Genomic DNA, 27,141 nt, shown 5'->3' on the forward strand with positions numbered 1-27,141 from the left:
GGTTGCGGTTTTAGGTGTGTCAGATTACACAACGAATGCGTGTCGACTCTTAGCGCTGCTGCAGATCATGAGAGGTGTGTAATTAGCTCGTGTTTTAAATATGCAGCAAAACAACAAACATGTTTTTGTTCCTCTTACGTTTTATTCATAAATCGGGAGCTCACGAAACGTTGCGTCAGCCGGCGCGTTATGTCACATCGTGGGAATTCGGTCCAAAAATTTCTGACGCTGTCGCAATATCGCTGCATGTCGGTGGACGTTTGCGATCTGGAGCCGTCGTTTTTGATTGATGACCAAGGATTTTAACATGTTACACTCTTTGTTTTTGAATCTATCAGTCACATGAGCACGACATGTAAATATAAAAACATCAAATATGTACAAAAGAAAGCAGAGTCCACGAATTGAAACTAATTTCGAGGTGTCTTGAGTAAGTTTATGTGCTCAAGTCACAGACAGAGGGGTTAAAAGAGCTTTTGCATCCGTTACTTTTCAGTAGCGAGACTCTAAAAAAGAGAAGCAGAAGGTAAGATCTGAAACTCGGCGTGTAGAGAGAGAACGGGATCTGTCACCCCTGAACAGACTCTGTTTTCTTTTCCATCTGTCAGTTAAACAGAACAGACTTTTTTTTTCTGTCTAGCGGCGGCGGCGAGATACGGCTGCAGACGTTTATCACCAGATTCAGATTGTTTTTCCTGTTTGACGGTAACAGAAGACGACCAACAGATAAAAGAAAATGTAAAGACTGATTCAATAAAAGATTTGTGCTCTCTGATGTTCTCTGTTGCTACTGAAACCCTTCGTGCGTCGCCCTGAATCATCTGCACCCAGATGATTTTAACAATGAATTTCCGTTTGTGTCTCCAGTATTATCATGAGATAATATGTCATATATATATCTAAAAGAGATAAACATCCTCGCCTTTAATGAGGAAGTGGTGAGAAATGAGGGAAAAGTCTGATTAGAAGTGTGATGACTGCTTAAATGCTGATTTTGGGCGGAGAAATATTAAACAGGCAATAAAAATGTTTTGCAGTAGCAGCATTACAATATGTTCTTGGCAAAGAAAGTTGTATTATTTAATAGGACGGCTCTGTTATTGGCTCGTGTGTGTGTGTTCGTACCTGCATTTTTTCGGGTGCTCGTCTCTCTTGTTATTAAACTCCAGGGAGATCTTGGCGTCCAGCCCGATGCCAAAATAGTTGTTCATTACACACTTCTCTGAACATTGTCTACAGATGACAGAACATGATGTAGGTTGTTTATTAAGACGTGACATCAGTTCAACAGCCGTCGTTTAGCCGCAGCCGCTACGTGAAGGACACACACACACACACACACACAAAGACTTACACAGAGTCCTCGTTGAAGGTGACGGTGTTGAGGCTTTCTGGTTTCTCCAGGACGATCGGGGAGGTCGGACTTAAACTTCCTTGACCTGGAAAGCGGCATAAAAGTTGACATTGATCTCATGTAAAATGATCATCGAATAAAGTTTGATTCAGTGGTTCTTTGGATTAAATAAAGTCAAACCTTTTAAGACAAGATAAAGTAGTTTGATGTGGATTTTGCAAAATGTACACAAAGCGTTTTTCGAGTGTGTCCTTTCACTTCACATCCATCCAGAGTTCAAACTAAAGGGACACTTACGTGGCTCAGCATCCTTCAGCTCCTCGCTGTTTTCTCTTTTGATGGAGGACGACGACGACATCCTCTGGACCTGCGTGTGTCGGTTCTGCTCGTCCACCACTGAAAAAACGACGACGTCAGTGAACTGCACGCTCAGGAAAACGCAAAAAACCAACAGAACGAGGAGAGGAAAAAAGGCTCCTCTTACCTTTCTCAGCCTGTTCGATGATCTGCCTCAGAGCTTTTTTCAGGCTGTTGGCTCTGAGCATCAGCTGCTCCTTGGACCGGTACGTTTTACCCTCCGAACCCGACTCACCGCCGCTTTCACTGGGGCTGGAGCTGCCGCCCTCCTGGCTCGGCACCGAACCCGCTGGCACCACCTAGAAACGACAGGAAAGGGGAAGGGAGACATCATCTTACTGTTGTAATAAATCTGTCAAATAAAAGCTATAAAATATATATTCTGGTATATTCCTGTGAAATGACCTGATGTTACCCGACTTGAACTATATGAGCAGTGAAATCCTGAGGCATTAGTGCACTATTATAGCACCAAAGCAGCAGTATTTAATGAGGAAATATCTCCTCAATCATACATTTTTACTGTCGCTGTGGAACCTTATAGCTGCGGGACACATCTCTCTTTTGTTAATAGGCAGCAGTTAATATTAATTTGCAGGCAGAATTATTATTTAAGGATGATATCTGTATTTTATTCATAAATTAAAAAAAAAGAAACAAAGCTTGATTCAAAGCTAACATCTACAGCCGTTCCCCTTTTAGTCTTTTACTTGAGCAGGAGGCTGAAATCATAGTGACAGTTTGAGGGCTGTATTATTTCTTTTAGAGCACAAACATCAATCTGTGAATAAAAGACTCCACAGGGAGCAAACACAACAAGCTATGGCTGGTTTTTTTTTATTATTTATTTTTATTTTTTTAAGCTGCCATGAGGAAACTTAGATGTGTGCATTGTTTTTGCTTTTTTTTTTTTTTCCAGCATCATAAGGGGATTTAAAAACTCTCTCTTGTGTTGCGACCGAGTAGGAACACTTTATATCTTCTCTCTGAGCAACAACATCATTATCTCAAAAACACATTGTGTTTGTGCTTCTCTTCAACTTAAACTTTATTGTTATCGTCCCAAAGGAAATATAGCTTCAAGCTTAAAAAAAAAAAAAACAGTAGATAAAGCCGAATATAGACGCTTTCCAAATATAGAGACGAATAAAGTGGAGTTAAAGACTAAAAAAGAGGTTGACTGATAATGATAGTTGACATTTTGTGGCTTGTTAAGCGTCTTAAATTTCAAAAAACAGCACTAAAACGGATTTTAGCGCCAGAGAAATCAAATTATCCATTAAAAAAGTGCATAATTGTAATATAAGTCAGGACATAGAGGAGAGAGATAATCATATATTCATGCATTCTGGTGGAGTAATCAATCAAACTGTTGTTTAAGAGTAAAATTGAGGATATATGATTGATTTCATCTTGTTTTTATCATTTTATTGACTATTATCTCTTTAAAAAAGCACGTTTTGTCTTAGAAATCAGCTTTTTGTCCCCTTTTTCCAGAACCTCATTTTGCAGCAAACTACTTCAGCTTGAAATAAAATATTTCTGCACTCTGATCGTTATGATTATCACGTATCGCTTATAACTTGTTGTGTTATTACCTGAGCATCCGCTTCCTCACTTAAGGCCTTGACGAGGGAATCGAGCTTCTCGTTCAGCAGCGCGCACTGAGAGAGAGGAGAGACAGATAAGAGAGACGTTTTTATGGCTTTTATTCTTTATATTGCTCCCTCGCTCGCTTCAAAATCATTTGAGCGTAAACTGGATGACACAGTACACACATTGTTGGGCAGAACTTCTTAAATTCTCATTCATGTGGCTGCAGTAAACCCCCCCTCCGAAAACAGCTCGGAATCAATACCTTATTCGGTTCACAGAGGTCTTTTATTTGATGACAAAGTTCCCACCGGGCATCAATAAAGCACCACATTATTTGGAAAAAAAGACAGATAAGCGTGACAGAGCTCAGAGCGCTCTGACAGGAGGGTTTCGCTGTCTCCGTTGGGTGAAAAGATTTCTTCTTTTTTTTGGAAATGTCTCACAAAAAAAAAGCCTGCAAACCACTTTTCCTCTCAGTAGGATTTTCTTTGCAGTTTAAAACTTTTACCTGCTGGTGACAGACAGAGCTAGTAATTCTTTTTAACCCCTTACCATCCAGTCTTTACCCCTTTTTTTTTTTACCTCCTTAAGTAGCTTTAAGGTTGGAAAAATCTACTTTTTCCCGGCACAGTCAGAAAGCATCACATATACAGTATATCCAGTTCTGGAATGGATATATTCTAGATGTCTTGTGCCTCATTTTATACACATTTTCCCAAAATTCAGCCTGATATATTTGGTATTTTTGGACTCTTTTGGATCCCTTCAAACTTAAAGTAAAGATCTGTGGTTTTGAACAACAGCTGGCTGCTCAGCATAAGTTTATAATGACTGACCAGCCGTCAAATATGTCAAGTTTAAGTGTTTGAACTTGACTTAGATCTTCTTCTCAGAGTCATAGCTTCCTTAAATCAAAGCTGGAATAAGCCAGATTTACTCTTACTAGTGATATCAGCATCTCTTTGGAAAAACAATGCACTTCTTACTTCAGCGCTAGCCGAGCGATCGTCATATTTATAAGATGTTTTCTTCAGTATCCAAATAATTCAGGATACTTATCTGTATTTTCATGATTACAGTGCAAACAGGAACTGCTAACAGCTAATATAGCATGAGGTTTTATGGTGCAGATTCACCAAAATGTAAAGAAATAAAGGTTGCAACTAACAATAATTTTCATTATTGATTGATCGTCTGGTCTGACGTCTTAATATATAATGTTTTGAATGACCAGTAGTCTATAACCCAAAGATATGTGTTTACTATCATAGAAAATCAGAAAATAATCACATTTGAGGAACTGGCAATGCAAATAATGCATTATAAAAATAGTAAATTAACTAAATTTTCTTGTGAAAAAGAGGTAGTGGTGTGCTTGAGGACTGTCTTGATCATATAAAACTCAAGTGAAATGCAGGTGCTTTTGAAGATAAGGGTCGTCACATAGAAGGAAAACCAAACTTCAGGCACTCATGCGTGCAGCAGGAATAAAAAAAACTCTAGGATTAAGTTAAAAATCCTTTTTATTCAAGGTAAGAGCCCTGTGGAATAAAGGCTTTTTAACCTAATCCTTGAGTTTTATATTCCTGCTCCACGCATGAGTGCCTGAAGTTCGTTTTTCCTTCTAATTAAACTTGCTGTTGGTCGACCAATTGAAAGGCTAACAAATAGAGCTTAGCTAACTTCTGCTCACTGTCTCCATGGCAACATTATACGCCTGGGGGGGAAGATATTAATTTCATGAGAAAAAGAAAAACAACAGGAGCGACAAAAATCCATGAAAATAATCTTTTTTTTTTGTATTATCAACATATTTTTAGACAGAAATAAAGTCCCCATTGGAATACTGACATTCTCATTTATCCAGTCTAATATTTGCGGCTTGTTGAGAAGCTGTGGAAAGACAAGCAAAAATACAAATTTCCAAATATTAATTTGCATTAAACCTCCTTCATTTTCTTCATAAAAACTGCTCCAGAACATGCACAGTACTGATACGCAAACTGATGGCATCTCTCGAGTATTTAACGGTATTTTATTTTGAAAATAGCTGTAATATGTCATATATGTCAGTACATAACAGGAAGTAAAAGAGTGTTTTCAAAATAAAATGGCAAACTTCAATGGATATGTTAAACTGGATTCTTATTAAGTGTCAAATACTGAGTAGATGGAAAATGTGGACTGAATATATAAACTATAGAGAGGGAACGGTGACACTCAACCTTCAACACAACTATTTCTGTCTCATTCTCTCTATTATCTACACACACACACACACCTACACTTGCCCACTAGTTAGTGTTATACAAGCTGTTACATAATACACACGATTGCACATAAGACCATTTACCTTCTTTGCCATGGCATCTGCCTCCTCCTTGTTCTCTGTGGCTCTCTCGTACGCCTTCCCCACCTCCGCCACAAAATCATTCACCGTCCCACACAGGAACCTGACGGGGAGTTGGAGAGCGTACAAAGAAAGAGAAAAGAGAGGAAGAGAGAGAGGGAGAGAGGGAAAAGAAGGGGGGGAGTGAGGGTTAAGATGATAACTGTTGAAAATGAAACAAATTAGCGGGCTAACACGTTTTAGATTTGGTGAGTCACTGTGTTTGGAGATTACACACACACACGCGCGCGCGCACACACACACGCTCTCGTTTCATCTCCGCCTACCTGCCTGTCAGCTCCGTCGCCTCCACACAGTCACTATTTACTCACATCTGTTACATTGCTGCTGTATGACTCAGCAGTTGATGCTTTCTCCAAACTCACACGGCCCTCGTGCATTTATCAAACATTGGATCTAAGACGAATAATGCTCGTCTGCTAGCGGGAAAACACGCTCCTCGTTTGTGAAAGTCTCGTGTTCCCGCGCGGCGGCTCAGCGGGTGACGAGTGTTATTTTTCAAATTAGGGATCTGAGAATGACAGATTTTTGATGGTAGATGACGGTATTTTTTAGCTAACTCGTGGTTGTTATATGAAAAGCAGAAGGTTGGGCTGGTCAGTCTTAAGGTGTTTGCAAAAGGCTGTGTATAACGCAAATAACACTTCAACTGGAGGCGGGAGGAGACGACAGAAGTAGAAATGAATCAATCACGTGTCGGAGTATGAGCATTGTTTCAGGAGTTTAACTGCACAGTGAAAAAAGCCATTTTGTTTTGGCTGCATTGTCACAATGTTTCCTCAAAAAACATGCAAATGATGATTGATTTTGATTTGAATCGAGTGTGAGCTTGATCCCCCCTATCGACAAGATATTCATTAACACATATCATAAAAAAGTCACCATAATTCATCAGCGGGATTGTTGTAATGGTGAAGAAATACTGAAATAACCAGCCGCCAAATTGCAATGGCTTTCAAACATGAGGTAAAGAGCAGGGCTGCAACTAACGATTAATCTGACAATTATTTTCTTGCTTAATTGATTGTTCATTTCGTCTATTAAATGTCAGAAAAAAGACCCAGTGACCTCTTGAATCAACTGTTTTTGTCTGATAAACAACTCAAAACCAAAAGTTTTATAATTCAAGAAAGACAAGCAGCAAATCCTCACATTTCGAGAAGCTTCGACAATCAATTGTTTGGCATTTTTTTGCTTGAAAAAAGCAAATTGGTCTGATTCTTTATCGATTCCCTTATGTTTTTCAATTTTCTGAGTGGAATAAAGTAGCTTGATTGGGAAGCAGTACATGGTATTCCTGGAATTTAAGCCCGTGTTGCGTAGAAAGATGTTTCAGCTTATTCATTGTGTTTCCACATGAAATCATCATATTACAGACGTTACATTTCGTACCATTTCATCCTCTCTGCAGTGTCTCCTTCTTGTTGCAAGTCTCCAGCAGTGTTTTGCAATGTGCAACTGTCAGAAAAACATGGCGGCATCGATATTAGGAATTGATAAGCTCGGAGGCATACGATTCAGTATTACAGATGGATCAGACAATTTGAAAACAGTTCTGAACTGGTTTAACAGTTTGTGTGTTGTTGTAAAATAAAGTATTATCTCTCTATGAGATGTTTCTGTCGGTGCTCTGCTCTACTTGTCAAGTTTATTTACTTCCCTTTATTGTCAAATGTGACTCTATAATGTCAGTTACAGGTCATAGTTAATGGTTAAGGGAACCATTAGAGTTTGACGGAGGTACTTTACTTAAAGTGCCTTTAATGTCTTTGCTGGCAAAACAAAAACACATTTATTACTCTTCTGCCACCAGCAGTTGATTTCAGTTGAACATCCTGTTGCTAGTAGCAACCACTGCTGGTACAGCTCCATAGCTGCTGCTGATTAACTGACATTGTTACATCCACCATTTTGTCACTTTCTATTATCTGTTTTGTCATTGTTGATTTGTAATTTGTTAATTTAGTCTTCTGTGATTAGTTTACTCCAAACCAACATCCTCCTGATCTTTACACTAATGCTAGCTGTTGTGTTGCTAATACAACATTTTAAGTCAATGTTAGCTAATTAACTGTTGCATTAACAATTACATAATGTATTTTAACCTTGTTTTACTGTGTTGTACTTTCTATATGGACTTCATCTGTTACTGAAGATACTTAAATAAAATTAAAACTAATTAAAACTAAAATAAGTTGCCCCTCATGCCAGGAAGAAACAGTTCAGGCTAATTCACGGTAGGTCGCTCAACACTTTAGATGAATGTCGCTCAACAGAAGTGACGTATTTTCAACAGAAAAAAAGTGTCGCTCAACTCTTGATCTGGTTACCATGGAGACAACTGAAACCTTTTGCCGAAGCATAAATTGAAAACGTTGCGTGACTCTTTAATTTCTGTCGGGCAACACTTACCAAAATTGTCAAGCGAACCACCATAAATTAGCCTTTAGCTAACTGACTAAACTAGTCTGCGTTCATGAATCCAGTTTCCTTATTTCTGCATTAATTCTTTTCTAAAACACCTTTGCTCTGACTATTGTTTACAGTATCTCATCTTTTACTGATCTTTAAAAATTTATCATTAAATTTGTTGTCCAATAGTGTTTTCACAGTTTCACAACTGCTTCTGAAGGCTAGCTGCTGTCTTTAACCTGTATTAGAAGTGTGTTTAGCTCACTGCTTAGCACAGAGTAAACATTACAGCGTAAATCTTGATGTTTGTGGCACAAAAATAAGGTTGGAACATTTTTAAGACCCTTTAGTGCACTTAAGTTGCTGACTGTGCTGGAAAACCATGACGGAAATTTAGTGTTTCTTACTTGAGCTGATTTCTATTCATGCGTTGAGTGTTTCTCCTGTCTCTTAGCTAATCGAAACCTGTTAAAAATCTCACTGTGTGGTTTCAGAAATAGATGTTACAACAAAGTAAAGTCACATAACACCGGTGTTATGTTGCAATGAAAATGTACTTTGAGTCTCCAAGGTGTTTTTTTTTTTGTTTTTTTTTTAAATGTGCTGCTGCAGGTCTCCACTACAACCAGCAGCAGTTAAAAAACACACAGATCAGTGGAGAAAAGTGCTCCGTAATGGCTGCTCGACTTTTCCCAAAGGAAGACTAATGTACTAATGCAACCAGGATGACCCCTAAATACTGATTCATCTGTCTCTTTCACTTACAGCCAGGCGGCACTTACCGTCCCCTTCGTATGTGTGTGTGTGTGTGTGTTTGTCCTTAGGGAAGAGACCAAAGCAAAAAAAAATCAATACCTATTGACCAGACACTCAGTCCTTGTGTGCCTGTTTCTCTCATCATCTCTCTTCTCTTTTTTTTCCCCCTCCCAGCATCCTCACATCTTGATTATCATCTTCCCTCCCATCTCATCCTTCACCTGCTTTCTCCTCCCTTCTTAAGTTTCTCTTCTTTACCCCTCCGTCCCCGTTTTTTTTTTAAGGCATTTATGGCACTTACTTGGCGGAGGAAATGACATCACTGTGTTTGTCCGAGTCCAGGATCTTGGCAAGGTGGGAGGCCACGGAGTCTGCATACTGAGTGATGTGAACCTGAAACATAGAGAGAGGAACTTCAGATTTATAAAAGAAAAGGAGAAGTTTGTTCCTGGGACTATGTGGTTAAAAAGCCCCAGAGAAACCCTACGTAAGAGCTGACCTGTATAAGCTGGATTTGTCATTTTCTTAAAGATTCACGTCTTTTTTTTTTTTAGCAGTGTTAAGGTGAGACGTCATGAAATTTACATACGTGGTTTGATAATGTGATTTGGAACAAACCCAAACTCAGAACATATTGTTTAAACCTCCTGTCGACCATGCAACTTTTGTCCTCCCGGGTCGATTTTGACTCAGGAGGACAAAAGTCCACAGATGCTATAAATTTGAATAAAACACCCAAAGTTCAATGAAAGTAGTGATCATTACTTTAACTTGCAAAGTGAGTGGTGTGGAACCATCTGTGTGATTTTCAGGCAATTAGATGAAAGAAATCCATATTTCTGATATAAAAACTTTTGGAAACGGGTCAAATTTGACCCGAGGACAACAGGAGGGTTAATCAAAGAGTTTAGCACAAAAAAAACAGCATAAAAGCTAATCTGCCCAAGAGGGAAAGGTGAGGAAACCATAACTTCTGTTGGTTTTGATGAAAAATACAACATTTTTTACACTATGACCCTTTAAAAACAAACATTGTCTACTTGTGACCCCTCTTCACATCCACCAAATTCTTCTCAAATTCTCAAAAGTCAGGAAAAATGTTTTATTCAGTGTAGTTAAGTATGTGTTGTCTTCTTTCCTTTCTTTATCCTTTAAGTCAGTGGCTCCCAACCTTTTTTATAAGACATACCCTCACAGCCCAGTCCGATGAACTCAAGTACAAGTAATTAATTGCAAACTGGATGTTATTAAACTATTAATCATATAAAAGTGGATATAATAGTGGATGCTACAATATTTTCATACAACTGAACTGTTGATGTTTGGTTCGGTTTGGTCAAATTTGCACAAAAGCTGAATGTTCCAACCATTTAACCATTAGTTTTAGCTAATTATTCACCTCCTCTGCTCACTAGCTAACTAGTTTTCACACACTCTTTATTGCAATAACACCTAAATTAATTGTTATAGCTGACTCTATATGTGGATGTATTTTTTTTTAAATCAAATCCTTTATTCAGTTTTTTCAGATTAGTTGAGCTGCTCTACAATCTGTCTCTCCTGTGGTGCAGGGAATCAATTCCCCTGAAGATCCAGTCAATTCCTGCACACGCTTATCATCTCTGCATTGATTTATTAAACAGTGTCAACGTTTCGGTCAAACGTTGATGGAAATGAAAAATCAGAGGTGATAAGCGTGTGCTGGGAATTGACTGGTTGGGAATCACTGCTTTAAGTCATTTCGAGACCTCTCAGGTTTATTTTGTGACCCCTTGGAGGAGTCCTAACCCTTAGGTTGGGAACCACTACTTTATATTTGAGAGAGAAGTAACTGCATTTAATAGAATTAAATGAAAAGAAGACTTTGAAATGATCAAATGGCTCTAATAACAGGGATATTTTCTAAGATTATCTAGAAATGTGTTGTCCTGGTATACAGCGTTTTGTATATTTCTGTCCTTTTTATGTACAAAACTCTTTATTTTACGTTGTCTAGAAACATATATGTGGTTCATTTGGCCATTTTTGCTCTTTAGTCATGACTTTACAACCCACTTCAACTTAACAGCTTTGGGTAATGAGACCTTAAAACATCTATTATCCGAAAAACATCTGGAAGATCAAGAAACATCTATAAAAACAGAGGAAATATAAATCAACACACAACTTTCTATGAGCTCACTTACTGATAGCTTTGCACACTTATTGCCCACAAAAATATACTCTGCTTTTCGTTGTCTGGCAAGGCTCCAAAGGTATGATTTGTGTAGGTTTGGGATGTTGTCATTGGCTGTCACCCAAAAAAATTCCCTTTTTGGTTGATTGGATCAGCCTTTAACTAACTGATAAATGTCTGATGAAAGTCCTAAAGAATTGGAGGGAGCGTTTTTGGCAATGCAGGTGCAGAATTGTGCTGTAATTTTAAAGCTGCAGCATGTCCTTTAAGGTTAAGGGATCGGTTTTAAGGTCTGGGAGTAACACAAGGCAGCTTTCAGCTAACATTCATAATATAGAGCTGCCTTCCGTCGATATCTACACCACTCCCTGTGGTTTAAGTCTGATTGCTTTGGCTTCCAGCTGCCAGGCTCAATTGATTCTCAGTGGATGTTTTCCAAAATGATTTCTTGGAGCTTGTGAGATCCTGCTTTGTGGGGGCTAATTTATGGATACCATCTGTCAGGAAAGCGGACAGCTTCCTGAAAGCTCTGCAGAGTAATTTACCTGCAGAGGAGAATCAAGGCTGTCATCTTCCTTCACTATTGGTGTGTGTTTATTGATGGTGGGCACCTCGTATGTCATCACACTCCATCTAAAAAGACACACACAGACACACACTGAGGTTAAGCACCAGAAAATAAGCTTTATTATCGGCTAATCAGACCGAGATAGGAGGCAGGAGACAGCGAATTGAAACACCAAGCCTGCGTGTCCTTTTTCTATCCGCGATTGTACCGCTGATAAGAAAAGGAAAAATCAATAAAACTGTAGTTCAAGCTGAGGACAAAGAGGTTTAAACACCTGCAGAAACAAGTATAAGCTTCAATTTTGTTCCTTTTGATTACATTTTTAATTTCCTATGAAAAACCTCACTTAAAAAAGGTGCATATACTGCTACTTTACGATAAAACTTTGCAGGTAAGGTAACAAAATCTGCATACCAGCACCTCTAAAGCATCTTAATTAACACTTAACATCTTGTTTGTCAAGTTGTGGTTTTACGGGTTGGTTGCGTGCTGGACTATTTCTTGGCAGGAAGTGATTTCCTCATGCTAAGCTAAGCTAAGCTAAGCTAAACAGGTGCTGACTCCAGCTTCGTACTTACTATACAGACATGAGATGTGATCTAACTCAGGTAAAAAAGCGAGATTGGCTGCCTCTGATTTAATTTAATTTCAAGTCATTTATGAGAACACAGCAAAGTAAAAAACAGCTGCAACAACAGATGTGGTATATGCAAAATTGTTTGCCTTTACTGCAAAAAAAAAGTCCTTTAAATGTCATTTAATTGTCAATTATTGGACACTAAAAGGACATCTACTCTGAATCTGCCTGTTTCACCTGTTTCCAATGTAAATCAAGTTGTTTCAAACATTTTCTATTTTCTTTTGGATACTTCTAATCTCTACTTCCAGTCCAGTTGTTGCCATTTTCTTCCCTTATTGGCATATTTTGTCTTGTTTTAAGTCTCTATTTGAGACTAAATGATTGAAGGTTTATCACTTCTCAGATCCATATAAACAAGGAAGTGCTGCAGAATGAGGGAAGCTGATGAATCTGCTGATAAGAAGTTGACTTTGTGCAAACGTCTGAATTGTTTGAGACACGTACTGCAGTCAGGCATGTACAGCACATTCTTTCAGTTTTCATTCCAGTGAGCGTCGGATGTCTGAAGCCTCTTTTTCTTTATTCACTTCATTTCTTCTTGATAGAATGACATAAATAACAAAGCAGCTCAAACCCCAAGGCCGCTGAACAAAGAACGTGGGAAGTCTTAAAAGACTTAAATATATATATATATATATATACACACAGTGTACAGTACATGTGACATTGCAGGTGTCTTCACTCGGTTACTTCTTCTCCTTGTCATTTTATACCTGATTCTTTATGGACCAACAGTACCAAATTTGTAGATATGAAGTATAAGATGATAACTAAAAGATGGTAACTATCGATTATTTTCATTATCAATTAATCTGCCAGTTATTATCTCCATAAATCAAATGGTTTTGTCTATAAAATGTCAGAAAATCGTGAAAATACCTGTTATAATTTCCCAGAGTTAAAGGAAATGTCTTATTTTGTCCAAACAACAGTCCAAAAGCCAAAGATATTCAGTTATCTATCATGTATGACAAAGAAAAGCGTTAAATCATCACATTTGAGGAGCTAAAAGCAGTAAATGTTTATGGAATATTTTCTTAAAAATGACTAAAACGATTATTCAGTTATCAAAATACTTGCCGATTTATTGTCTGTCGATCGACTACTTGATTAATCGTCAAATTGTTTTAGCTCTGATGTAAATACTGAACTGTTTGAACAGCCGAAGTCAATCAACCAAACAACAGTAGACTGTAGATGTAAATTAGCCTTCTAAACTAGCTGTGACTCATTAACAGTTTTCAAACTCTGTCTCTGACAAATATAGTAATAAAAATTAAACAAAACACTAAAACTTGCTGGCATACATGTGTTTCTAATTGTCTATGTAAATGAAGTTGTCTTACAGCACATTCACACCACTCTGATGGATCTGAAGAAGATCCGCCTGCAGCCGAATCTTTGGGAAACGTTGACCATCAGCGGCTAATTACTGTGTGCACAAATGCTGCTTGATTTTCCACCGTATCACTGCTAAGAGACAAGTTATTTTTACGGGTTGTTTATGCATCTTTCTCGTAGATGTAAGTAACATATAAACACCCTGTAGTGTTTTAGCTAATTAACTTTTTCTTGGTTGGACTATCGCTTGCTCCGGTCTGCTGCCTTTGATCAACATATAACACTAAGAAGGATCATATCTAGACATAGCAGTCGTTAATTTGCTCATTTGGGATTTCCCCCCTTCACAAGTTTATTTTAGGAAAGCGCCCTGTCAGCTTTCCCTGCACATCACAGGGCCAAAACAGTTAGACAGGCACTCATAAATACAGGCAATTTAGAGTCTGAGGAATATGAAAGCAAACCGAAGGCCCCTGAAGGAAAACAACACAAACACGGACATGCAAACTCACTGCTGGGACGTTGAACCTTGCTTTGAAGAAACCACATTGTTGCCCCACCCCTCCCCTAACACCCTAACTAATCTTACCGGTCCAACATTTTGGTGGTGGCTCTCTCCAGCTTCTCCAGGATCTGCAGCAGCTGAGCGTCGTCGTCGCAGAGGCCTCCCCAGCCAAGAACGCGAGCCAGGTCGTTACCTGTGCCCAGCGGCAGCACGCCGAGCTGGCACTGCAGAGAGAGAGAGATAGAATCAGTCACTTCCAACGACACAAAACACGATAAAGAGAGTTTATATCAGTGTGTCGTATGTAAACAGACAAAAAAGCAGCACCAGACGGACTATTTGTGTATGTAAAATCGGATTTTTTGATGCATAAAGGGAAGTTATTGTGTTGGTTATGCACACTTTTTCTCCACATATGTGTCCAGAGGAAGAAAGTAACAGAAGCTTCTCACTTTTGTTAAAATCCTGCCGTTGATACATGTATACTGCGTGTGTGTGTGACAAAGAGCAAGGATGAAGACTTGATTATAAAGCGTTTCTGCCCTCAAGCCAATGTCTAAAAAAAGTGTAGAAATATTAATAAAAGTCTGATAATAACGTAGTGACTCAGAGAGGCGTCACAGCGGTTAATCTACTCTAGTCTGACATGACCTGATATTATTCAAAGTGATTTGACATAGCATTTATCCATCCAAATTGAATTAATTTAAAATTAAAAAACCATGTTATACAGCGAGGCGTTCATTTATTTTGATGAATTTAATTAAATTAATTAATCGGTTCAGGTAAGCAGCGTATTATTGGTGATTCTGACCAGTTCCTTTCACTGTGTCCTCCCTCTGCGCTTGGTTTCTTTCTCTGTGTCCTTTTTAGCTTTAATAGGTCAAAAACTCTCTAAATCTTTATTCATCAGAGCACTAAAAGCTGACAAAGAAGAAGAAGGTTTGCACACAGCGTGTACCGCAGAGCAGCCGGCTTATGAAAAGGTACAATAAGCCATAATAACTTTTCATGAACCTGATAAAGCCTTGAGCGAAATGTGACGGTCATGCTGTTGTTAACAAAAGATCCTTGATTATATATTTTTTGAATCCTTTATTGTCAAATAATTGGCAATTTCAGGTTTCAGGACAACGGACAGCAACAAGCTACAACCTCCGTGTGACCTCAGGTGGAAAATAATTTTTTATAATTTATAATTTGTTACTTTCTCTTTTTACCTTACACATCAGTATTACATCATCCTCCTCCTCTTCCTCCTCCCCGTCGTTGTTCTCACCTGTTTATGGAGGTTGAGTTTATCCAGCTCCGAGAGCACCCAGCCCACGCTGCCGTCTCCTCCGCACACCAGGATACGAAACGTCACAAACTTCTGGAAAAGGCGCAGGCTGCGGAGAGGAGAGGAGAGGAGAGTGGGGAGGAGGAGGAGGAGGAGGAGGAGGAGGAGAGTGTGGGAAGTGGCCGGAGGATGAGGAGAGAAAACACCAAATATGAAGAGATGTTACGGGAAGGCAGCATCGATACTTGTGTTAAAACATGTTGCTGCAAACTAGACGCTCCAACAAGTAAGAACACAGTCTGATATCAAGTAAATCTAAATGAAAGATAACTTAAGCAAACTTGGCACATTCACACCTTTTTCTACTTTGTTATATAACCCGACACAGTTAGATAATTTCATTATTTCAATCCACTCTCAACATTTAAAAAATCACTGCTTGAGGGATCTCAAGTTTTTCCGAAGTACAATCCAGAAAAAGCTCGAGTACCCGAGCTCCGGTCCTCCGTTCATCAGGTCGAAGACTTGAGCTGGGTTGAGGAGCTGCTTGAACTTGCGGAGGAACTTGACCCCCTGGTTGTCTCCGCTTTTGGAGTTGACGAGGACCAGGAGAGGGCTGGAGCACGACGCGGAGGTGGCCTTCCAGAAGCCTGAAAGGAAAGTTTTTGTAAATGAGTTTTGAAAAATAGATTCACAGTTTGTGTCTCAAAATTGTACATTTCTGATCTGATACTTTCTTTGTGTAGCATAAATATCCAAATTATGTTCAAACAAGACAAATATTGCCTCAAATCTGAGACATATGATGCAAATATTACTCTTTTCTTCCACTTTCTGATAGAAAGTTTTGTCCAAACATGCTATAATTTAAAATGTTTATTAAAATTACTGTATTTTGCATCATAAATATAATGGATCAAGAGGATTTGTCAGTCACAGTGTCATTGGAGTTAAAAGTTAACATTCCTGAAATCTGAACCTACGGTCTGTGCGACACACAAGTTCATGTGTGTGTGATTGTGTGATTGTGTGTGTGTGTGTGAGAGGGTGTAAGAGGTGTCTCACCGTCTGAGTCGATGCTGTTAAGTGCAGTGGGAGGGATGATTGACACTCGACATTGACCCAAGGGACACACCTTCCCCATTTGTTCTTTACAGCTGATGTGGACCTGCATGTACACACACACACACACACACACACACACACACACACACACACACACACACACATGCACGGTCAGTGGTCTCCATAGTAATCCTATATTTCAGTACAAGAAGAAAGGTCATTACATCCCTCTGAAACCCACCAAATGTCAGTTCTATAACCTTTACAAATACCACTCTGATTCATTTGTGTGTGTGTGTGTGTGTGTGTGTGTGTGTGTGTGTGTGCATTAGGGATAGACTTAATATAATGCGTAACCATTTGCTCTAAACACTCAAAGGCAACTCATCCTTTGCTAAGTGGAACACTAGGACGCAGTAAAGTTGCATCTCTGCAGCTGCGTGTTTGAGTTTGTGTCTCGAAGACACCTTTGCTGCTTATAACAAAATAAGTCATATTTCAACTTTTTCCTTTGTTGTTTTTCAATAACATAAAATATAGTAAAATAATTACCTTAGGGTGTAAAATTGAGTTTATTTTCTTGACTTGCAGCTGATTAAAGTGTCGTCTTTTAGCTTAAATGGGTGGAAAATGACTAAATGTGTCCTAATGTACCTACAGACAACATTGTGGATCATTTTTGAGAGTAAACTATTACATGTTAAATTGCTTTAAACTTTATAAATTAGCATGACATTTGGAGAAATTGGTACAAAAAAAAATATTCAGTCACGGAGCATCTACAGTACGACTCAAAAGTTTGGACACAGTTTCTTATTCGTGGAAATGAGAAGGTAAGTCCAAACTTTTGACTGGTGCTGTATGTAAAAACTGTCACAAGTTAATATTAAAGCAGCAGTAATTGATTTTTACGCCACTTTGTTGCAGCGTAACATGCGTATAGGGAATGTGTTGAGAAACAGTTGCCTGTTTAAACATGCAGCAGATGCAGAGAAACATTAGCATTAATTAATTAGCATTAAGCTCTGTTTTGGTTTCCACCAGCTCCTGATAAGTTGTTAAACGCTCTGCTGTTTGCCAGCAGTTCGCTTAACCTGTCTGTCTGCCTTTTGGTGCTGAGCAGGTAGCAAACACTGTGTTTTTCTTTGCTCAACACAGCTGCCTGTCGCATCTGAAAAGGATGCTTACGAGAGCAAATAAACACAGTGAAGCAGCTAACCAAAATCAAAACAATGGGCTGATAGAGGCTAAAACTCTGTAATAATTCTCTGTAGGTTTGTCACTATGAGTGACACTTTTCACATCTGCATGGTCATTTTAACCCATTTTGAATATAAAAATATTGAGTAGCTTTTACTTTCAAGCCACAGAAAACTAGCAAGAACTCAAATTATACTTGCGCTGTGCTTCAAAGTAACTTTTGTTAAAATCCAAACACTCCACATGCAACACATGAATCTTTTCTTTTCTTTCTGTTGACAACATGCAGAATCAAAGTGTTAGTCTTGTGTCAGTGTCTTGTAATGTCCTAATGAGTTTTTTTCCTTACAGAGTCAGTTACTCGAGCTGAAAAGGCCATATTAAGCATTGTTAATGTCCCTGCGCAGGAAAATTATTCTCCTCATCTTGCTCGAGGCGGTCCGAGCGTCGGGTCAGACTAAAGCAACCCTGAGGCTGACAGGAATTCATCAGCCCTGTTTCATTTCTCATTTCAAACCTGCCCTCCTCCTCCTCCTCCTCCTCCTCCTCCTCCTCCTCCTCCTCCTCCTCTTCTTCTTCTTCCCCCTCAGGGATCTCAAGCACCGTCCCATTACTCTGATGACTCGAGTGAACTTTTCAGACCTTGAGTCTTCAAGGAGCGAGCGAGCGAGTCGAACACAATGAAAAGTTTGAGAGCGCATCTCACCCTGAGTGCACTCGAAAACTCCTTGTGCATAAATTAACATCTCAGAAAACAAACAAAAGAGAATTTAATCTTATTAATGAATTAATTATGAGTATCGTCACGTTGTGCCCTGTAGAGTAACTGAAACTTCATACGGCTTCGCACCCAAAAAATATATACTTTTCATCAAGAACTCTGTAGTGAAACATCAACACAACATTTTTCCTCCAGTATTTCATATTTTCTCTTTCATCTAGAGAGCTGCTGAGACCTAAATTTGGGAGGTTTGGATTAAAATTTTTGGCTCATTGCAGACATGTTTTTCCTTCTGCTATAATTGGGACAGAAAACTGGACGAGTACCAGCTCAATTACCATGGATACCTGTGCATCTCAAACACGGACGATGATAAACTAATTTAAAAATACTCGGCGCCCTACTTTAACTTTTCTTCTACCGAGATTTTAACATTTAATCATGTTGAAACTTTGTAGAGTCAAATCTAGCTGTCAGCTGGCAGTGATGTCGTAAATAAATACTGACATTGATTTGACAGGACGGGTTTTTTTTTTTTTTTCCGAGGCTACAATCTGTCTGACTTACGATGGCTTTGCACCAGAGGCAGCGCCAGTCCTGCAGCCGCCGCACGCTGCCACAGTTCTTGTCACACACCACACATTTGGCACTGACCGGCAGGTTTCCTTCCAGCCACTGGTGGGGCATGGACACCTGGGGGGAAAAATATGGAAATATATAAAATAGAACACGAGACACACGGTCATTTGACTTGTAGTCATTAAAACCAAGTTAAGCAAGTTGGACGACAATACTTGGGTGCAAAGATTGATGAAAAATAAAAAATAAAGCATTAAAAATCCACCTGCTCTTCCATAATGGTTAAGATTTTTTATGACAGTTGTTTTAATCTGTTTTTATCAATCAATATAGTTAATATAGTACAGATAAATTGGGGTTGGTATGTACAGTATATGGATACGTACCCCATCCTCGTCTTCAATGATGTCATTTCCTATAGAGGCCAGTGTGGTCCATTTGCAGTTGTTGGTGGAGCGAATTGCACATCGCTTATGAGCCTTAAACTTGCAGACTTGAGAGGACAGAAGAAAAAACAACATGTTAGACAAACTTAAATAGCCTCGACTGATACTGTGACTCGCTGTGTTTTGCTTCTTGTTCCTTCACGTGTTTGAGCTTCAATGTGCAGGATGACGTATGTGCAGAGTTGTTTTCTCTTTCATCTGCAGAAGAGGGGAAAGTTTCTCTGTGCTCACCTTCATGCCTATGGACAGGATTTGTGACATTACAACTAGCCAATTGTGGTCTAGTATGCAATTTACACAAGTGTGATGTGGAAACTTGAGGCCTCCAGTGCACAAACACTGAGAATAGACCTTACAGTGCTGTATCCAGCAGTTAAACTTTATAAATACTCATAAATTCTGGATTTTTCAATGAGTGAGAAGGAATAGAGGGAATTTTAAGGTTTTTAATGTGATTTAAAAAACAAAAAACAAAAACATATTACTCCAAGCAGAGTATTTTTTTTTATATATCTTACAGTATGTCTGGAGCGGGTCTCTAAATTTAGCATATGTGGAAACTCCTGTGCAGTGGGTCCACCTATGTTCAGAGTTTTTGACTTGTACTGTGAGGCATTTTAAAAAGTCAAAAGATGGTTAATCTGTATCAAAACTGGTTGTTTGTGGTTTTTAACCTTTTTAAATAAACATAGCATATTGTGGGGTTCCTTGGTAACTTCGGTTTCCTGTCTGCTTCTACTATCAGCTTCAAAATAAAGGCTGAAATGCCTTAAAAAGACGGGTGAAAGAAGGGTGGATATATGTTTTCCATGTGTGTTTGCACAACATTTGAATTATCGGTACCTGTCATTTTGTTCCCCCCAAAGATATGGGATATTGGAGGCTGATAATAAACTATACAGAAATTTAAATCCCAATAATTTGTATTGGCTACTGATCTAAAAACATCTGTGTGGGTGTGTTCAGATATTTTACTGCTGATACGAGGAAGGTGAAGGACAGTTTCACTCTGCAATAAGGAGCTATAAACCTACTTCTTTACTCTGGTCATGACAATCTTGTGATCAAATTTAGTTTTCTGAGGATTTTACACCTTCAATCTATAGTAAAAGCTAAATACTTGTCATTTTCTGTCAACAAAGAGTTCAAATTTCTATTCATAGTTTATGATATCCGCATGAGTGTGTGTCCGTACCTTCACAGGACAGGCCGTGGGAGGTGACGCCTGGCAGAGCCTCTTTGCAGACGTTGCAGAAGGTCGGTCTGGCGTGTGAGCAGGCGTACCAGTTGTGCATCCCGGAGAAATGTTCCATGTTGAACTGGCTTGCCTGAGAAAGGAAAGGACAACGACACCGGCACTTTGTGTTAAACTGGTTGAGGTGGAAAGCAAGGATCATCGGGGCGCTACATCAAAAATAACTAGCCTGAGGAAGGAGAGATGACTTTTTATATTTCATGCTAAACTAAACAGTCAGAGGAAGCTTGGATACAAAGATAAGATAATGATATCGGCAGTGCACAGTAAACTCTGTGGCCTCAAGACGGAGGCATTCAAGGATAGGAACATGATATTAATGCTAACTGGCCTGAGGGGAAGAGATACAGTATATAGAAGCACAATATGTGTAAGAAGATGAAAGTCATCAAACCAAAATGCATACAGAAGACACCCTGCTGTGTCCATAACTCTGGAGATTTATATCAAAATGTTAGACGTCAAACAAGGATTAATTGGGAGAAGATGCTATCCACAGCCTGAACCCGCAACTCAAGTCTAACTGGGAATAACGAGGGACGAGACAATGATATAAATTAAAAGCCTAATTGCACAGTTGTAAAATGCGGGGAGCACTGAAAAGCCCAAAAAAAAACCTGAGAGAATTTCAGCTCAGCTTGGATAGCGGCTTACAGCCTTCAGCTCTCTTTATAGCCTATTAAAGCACAGTGTCTTATTTTATGAGAGACATCAATCTGCTGGCAATGAGCTGAAATGAGAAGCAGATAAGAGAAAGAGAAAAGGAAAGGGTGGAAGAGAGGAGGAGGAAGAGTAAAGAACAGATGGAAGAAGCATAAAGGAATGAAAATAAATTACACACAACCAGCTTTCATCAAAGGATCATCCGTTTGGCACTTTTCTTAGTCTTTTCTGATCTCAGGCAACGGAATAAATAATGATGTTAAAACATAAAGAGACACTGACAGAGAGATGGGGAAAAAACGAACCTCATAAGTTTCCCATTTTTGGACGGACTTAAGAGCACTGATCCAGTCCTCCATTTCTTTCCTGCTTTCGGCACATAGCATTAATTTTCGAAATGGCGTGATCACCTGAGAAGAAGAAAGAGTCTTAATCTTAGAAGTGAAACGTGAAACAAAGAGCTGAATCTAAACTCCAAAATATCTGAAAAAAATCTATTTACCTTATTTATCAATTTTTAAACATTGCATCATATTATCGGCATGATGCTAACGTCACCATGCTAACTTACTCGCAACAACAATGCTAACATGCCATCTTAGCGCGTTAGCATGCTTTGCTAATTAGCGCTAGACACAAAGTACAGCTGAGGCTGATGATGATTCATTAGTTTTAGTAATTTTAAAGTATTAAGGAATCACCAAAGTTATACAAATTCATCTGATGTGGACATGAATGTCTGAATCAATAGTTGGTGAGAAATTTCACTAAAAAATGAAAATGTAAACGTCATGATGGTGCTAGAGGAAGAGTCAGCGGATCACCAAAGTTTTTAGGATTGATCTTTTGGGTGTCATGGATATAAGTAAAAAATTTCACAATTATCCATCCAGCAGATTTTGAGATATTCAAGCCATCCCTAACAATATACTGTTAGCATTGAAAAAGATTATAATAATGCTCTGTTTATTGGTGTCTGAGATTTTAAGCTTAGAAATAACTTTACTTATTGTGTCATAATTTGCCACTGAAAACCAGGCTGAATTTACAGTTTTGAAATGCTTTAAACCACATGTGAGATGTTTCTAAAGTCTTTACCGTGAAACTATTATTGATGTTCTTGGTGCTGTTCTCGGCCACGCTGGCATCTGATAGGTCCACCTCATCAAAAATCAGAGACTGGTGGGGGGAAAAAAAAGGACAAACAATGCAAAAAAAATCGTCATAACTTATCTTTTATATGTTTTCCAGGTACATTTAATCACACGTTTTATTTTCTCTGACACCTCCTAATTATATGAAACCCATTCTGTAGTATGTGATGCAACAGCTGTGGTAAAAACGTGTGTACTTTGGGGCCTGTTGGTTTTACAGCTTTTACTAATGTCATAAACATGTTGTTACTCTAAAGCTGCTGCAGGCAGTTTCGCACATTCCTGTACCTTGCAGTCTTTGGCATAGTAGAGGGTCCTCCCTCTAAGTTTGAAGTACCTCCTCTTCCATCTCTGGAAGGAGCTCGTCTGCTTTAACAGGATTCCCTCCTTTACACTTTTCTGTAGAGAGACAGAAAAAAGAAAGGGGAAAAAAGACGTAAGTATATCTCGATTCTCTGAATAAGTGAAGTGACAGCTGTTCTTCCTGGAGTTCACACAGTTTAGATAGTGTCACTAAGATGTTATTTCAACACAACAGCAACATAGAAAAAGGTGCTAAAAGAAGAAAAGGTGTTGACTGAATCTGTCAAGTTGCTAGACGATCACAGACATGTTTACTTAAAGGACTATACCACTGTTTTTGTTTTTTTTTTTGCATTTTCAATTCCAGTGATGGTGTGAAAATATCTGATGTGAATACCAGGAGCCCACTGGAAATATTTTCCCATGGTTTCCAAAAATAGCTCACTCATCTGTTAAATAAAGAAATGAGGAAGCAACGTTTGGCTGGGTGTCAATGCGGCGTGTCGATGGCGAGAGTTAATGCAGTAATAATAACCAAGGGGGTAATGTCATGTGCTGCGACGGCAACAGTGATGAGGTGATGCAGCAGGTAGGAGGTACAGCCACCCGTGTCTGCATGGAAATTATTAACAAAGCCAGAACACATGATTTGATTTGATACCATGGATTTGCTTAGCTGAAACTCCCCACTGATTCTATTGTGGTGCCTGTTTTTTGTTTTTTTTCTTCCTATTATCCTCCGTCTGTGCCTGCGCTTATCATGCACTCGTTCTTTCTCTTTCTCTCTATTTATGAGTACATGCCCAGAGAGGAGAGAGGATGCACCGTGGGTAATCAATTTGTGATAGGACGTCGGGGTCGCCATGGAGATCCTTATTTCTCACACAAGAGGATACCCGGTACACAGTTATAGACACACAGGTCTTAAAACTCTGATCACGTTACTCATGGCTCTACGTTCATACCTGCTCGTTTATCACCTAACGTAGCGACATTCCTGTGAATGTGAGTCGCCACCATAACTTTCATTAGATCAACTGCCATGACAAGCCCGTGACTTTCCGACAGAGATAACCACGAGCCTGCATCCGTGAGTGTGTCACCTGCATATTTTCACGGGTAGAAACCAGCGTCAACTGTCTGTCTCTGAGAAATGGGTCACACTGTAAGCTTTATAAGAACTTAAAATAAGCTTTACACACATTTTAAGAAACTCTTGATGCTTGAAAAAAAAATGTGTTTCAAATTATTGGATCATTCTCAAAATGACTCATCATGCAGCTCTTTTGCAAAAGCCTCCAGGAAACATGCCCGCATACTTGCTGTAATCAGCAAACACAATGAATCAGTGCCGCCGAATCATCACACGGTCGTAAGATTCCTTACGTCACCTGCGACGAAGCAGCCTGCATAACCAGCGCTGCCACTACAACCTGCGGGCAAAGGTAAACTGTGAGAGTAAACGTGTATGGATGTTGAAATAGATATTCTGCAGAAGGGTGTACTGGGAGATTGGATGTGTGTAAACCATTTCCATGGATGAAGCAAAAAAAGTGCAATTATATTTCACATTTAAGTCATTCGGCTGACTATTTGTGGTTCTTTTTTGGTTTGTTTAACATTGAATTCAACTTTAAAATAGGCGGAAATTCCTGCCTAATAAGCATCAAAAGCTCCCTGTTTCAAGGAGCAGATGTGTGACACGATTTTGCCACCACAGAATGATATGAAGCACTTAAAGGAAAATGAAGGGGGAAGGTGGAAAGGATATTGTTTTTGTTATCTCCAAATCAGCAGCTGAGTGCTAAATTGTACTGTAATAAAACCAAGGGGACAAGCAGCAACAGAAGACTCTCTGGTGCTTTCTATAACACGGGTATGTTGTTTTATTAGTGTAATCTACCAAAGTTTTAAGCCCAGACAGGAATGATTTTGGCAGTGGTAACTCGGCACCGTTGCCAGATCGGTGAATGATCCGGGAAATCTGCCCTAAAGGAAAATTGAAGACTCAGACAGATGGTTCAACACCCGACAACTACCAACAATCCACAAGCAGGATAAGAGAAAGCGATATCGGTTGATTAATTTATGTTTTATAGTTTACAAGCCAACATTAAATTGAAGTTTACAGTGTATCACTGAGATTGCATTGATACATTTGAGGTCCATCTACGTTTGTGTGTCTTTCCACATTTTCTTTTTCGCATTAACGCAATGCTAATTTAGTAACTTAAGATACAAACAACCCAACGCTAGCTGTCTCCCCTGCTCTTGAATAAAACTACTGATACAGACAAATGATGTAATTCTAATTAGTTTTATTAATGTACTACAGTTTTTAAGTTAGATTATTTTATGATTTAGTTTAAATGGATCAGTAATAAGTATAAATCAATCAGTAGCTTGGTAAAAATAGTTAACCCTGTCTTGAAGATTAGCTTGTACAGTTGCTACTTAGAGCTGGCGGCATCAAACCTCAATACTTTTTACAGAGTACTGAAAAATGTCAAGAATCAAAAGTCGCATGACTTGGTCAGATCCACAGTTTTTTGTTCAGATATTTAAATCTGCAGACTTATGTAATATAAGAATATTATTTGGGAAAAGTTCTTTACTTAACAACAGGTGGACTGAGAGCTTACGGCATATTTTGTTATGGTAAATGAAAAAAAAAGAATTACATCATGTTTATATTCCTCAAACTAAGGCATCTAAAAAGTGTGCTCTTAGCATTGGTACCGAATATCATGTATATTGATGTTTTGCACACGACACCTAATCCTTTTGATAGCTAGCTGCTAGCTAGCACAGTTGCTGGATAGTTCTAGTATATGTAGCTACTGTACAATACTTTGCTTTTATGTGAGTTTTATGTGACTTATTTTGTTTATTAGCTGGTACAGAAATAGTTTGACAGTTTGTGAAATACCCTTACAAGTCTTGCTGAGAGTTAGATGAAAAGATTGATACCACTCTGTGCCGTAAATATGAAGCTACTGTGCAGCTAGCAACCAGTTAGCTTAGCTTAACAGAAAGATTGGAAACAGGAAGAAACAGCTAGTCTAGCTCTTTCAAGGAGTGAAAAAATCCATCTACCAGCACCTCTAAAGCTCACTAATTAACACTTTACATCTTGTTTAGGGTCATGTACATAATATTGTACATTACGTTAGCTAGTGTCTTGCATCTATCTTGCAGTAAGACCATCTTCATAAGAGCTATAGAGACAGAGTGCACTGCTGCAGACAAGGAAGGAAGGAAGAATACATAAATTGACTCAATATATTGCATAACTTCCTTGCTGTTGGTCTAATTGGCAGTATATTTCCCTCTTCCACCTTCCCTCTTTTGTAATCTTTTCCCTTCTTGGTCCTTAGATCTCTTCACCTTTGTCATCCATCTTCTTTACACAGAATTCCCTCTACAGTTTCCCTCTGTTTGTCTCTTGTTTAGCTGCATTATTTCTGTTTACATGTTTCCCTCCCTTCCCACCCCTTCTCCTATCGCGATATCAGTCATCTATCTTTCTCTCTCTCCTCTTCATCTTATGAGTTTCTGTCTCACTTTCTGTGTCCGTCTGTGCGTTTGCAGTAATGTCCTCGGCTATCTGAACAGAGGGAGTAATACAAGGCAGATGCACCTCCGAACCAGCGATAAATTTAATTCATCGCTCCATCACAATCTCATTTCTCAGCTGTAATGTGTTTGTGTACATGTGCGTCCATGAGATATCCTGCCTTGCAATGGTTACATGCAGCTTCTTGTGCTCTCACAGCTCATGTTTCTTCCTTAGAATAAATGTGCTTTTATACCCTGAGGGAGAGCAAATCACATATTGTCGCGCTGTTAAGAGAGAAAGTGAGAAGCAAAGAAAAGGAAGAAGAGTAGAGTAGAGTAGAGGGGAGGATTGACGGTGGAAACCATGATAGATAGTCTAATGGTATGGATCATTAGTGAGAGGAGATAGGGAAGAAGAAACAGAGCTGTGACAGCGGCCAGGAGCGAAGAAAGGGAAGCAAAACAACAACAACAAAAAAAAGGTACGGCACAGGAATTACAACAAACGGAGACTCTAGAGAGTCGACATAAAAAGAGAAGAAAAACAAAAGAACAGGCGAATGCCTTGAGGGGGAAGAAGAAAGGAGAAAACACACAAACAAGAAGGTGTAAAGGTCTCTTTTGCCTGAACCACCTGACACGTCGGAGATAACGGCGAGGTGTGACAGACCTGTTCCACCAATCGGGCTCGTGCACGGTTGCCACAGCGATGGCAACGGGAGCTGTCAGTCAAAAAACTAATCAGTGTTTTTGTTTGAGAAAAGCGGCTAATGACATAGCAACCAATGATATAGCTGATGTAG

General features: G+C 39.0%; 1 protein-coding gene across 4 annotated transcripts in view; it reads right to left on the reverse strand.

Moving 5' to 3' along the window:
• Positions 1 to 27,141, reverse strand: part of si:dkey-172j4.3 (diacylglycerol kinase eta) — an 86,687-nt gene that overhangs the window by 12,020 nt on the left and 47,526 nt on the right. For 2 of the 4 annotated variants that reach the window (XM_042401090.1, XM_042401089.1), the window contains exons 3-21: positions 22,766 to 22,876; positions 22,422 to 22,502; positions 21,629 to 21,733; positions 20,601 to 20,733; positions 19,346 to 19,452; positions 18,948 to 19,073; positions 16,460 to 16,562; positions 15,885 to 16,044; positions 15,395 to 15,503; positions 14,200 to 14,339; positions 11,607 to 11,694; positions 9,187 to 9,278; positions 7,110 to 7,175; positions 5,661 to 5,760; positions 3,310 to 3,375; positions 1,839 to 2,010; positions 1,652 to 1,750; positions 1,355 to 1,439; positions 1,126 to 1,233 (exon numbers count right to left, since the gene is read on the reverse strand). In XM_042401090.1, coding sequence (XP_042257024.1) covers positions 1,126 to 1,233; positions 1,355 to 1,439; positions 1,652 to 1,750; positions 1,839 to 2,010; positions 3,310 to 3,375; positions 5,661 to 5,760; positions 7,110 to 7,175; positions 9,187 to 9,278; positions 11,607 to 11,694; positions 14,200 to 14,339; positions 15,395 to 15,503; positions 15,885 to 16,044; positions 16,460 to 16,562; positions 18,948 to 19,073; positions 19,346 to 19,452; positions 20,601 to 20,733; positions 21,629 to 21,733; positions 22,422 to 22,502; positions 22,766 to 22,876 — 2,051 coding nt within the window. The remainder of the gene's footprint in view (positions 1 to 1,125; positions 1,234 to 1,354; positions 1,440 to 1,651; positions 1,751 to 1,838; positions 2,011 to 3,309; positions 3,376 to 5,660; positions 5,761 to 7,109; positions 7,176 to 9,186; positions 9,279 to 11,606; positions 11,695 to 14,199; positions 14,340 to 15,394; positions 15,504 to 15,884; positions 16,045 to 16,459; positions 16,563 to 18,947; positions 19,074 to 19,345; positions 19,453 to 20,600; positions 20,734 to 21,628; positions 21,734 to 22,421; positions 22,503 to 22,765; positions 22,877 to 27,141) is intronic. The other 2 variants (XM_042401093.1, XM_042401091.1) reach the window with 1 other exon arrangement.

The sequence above is a fragment of the Thunnus maccoyii genome, chromosome 22 (assembly GCF_910596095.1).
Source record: "Thunnus maccoyii chromosome 22, fThuMac1.1, whole genome shotgun sequence".
Taxonomy (NCBI): Eukaryota; Metazoa; Chordata; class Actinopteri; order Scombriformes; family Scombridae; genus Thunnus; species Thunnus maccoyii.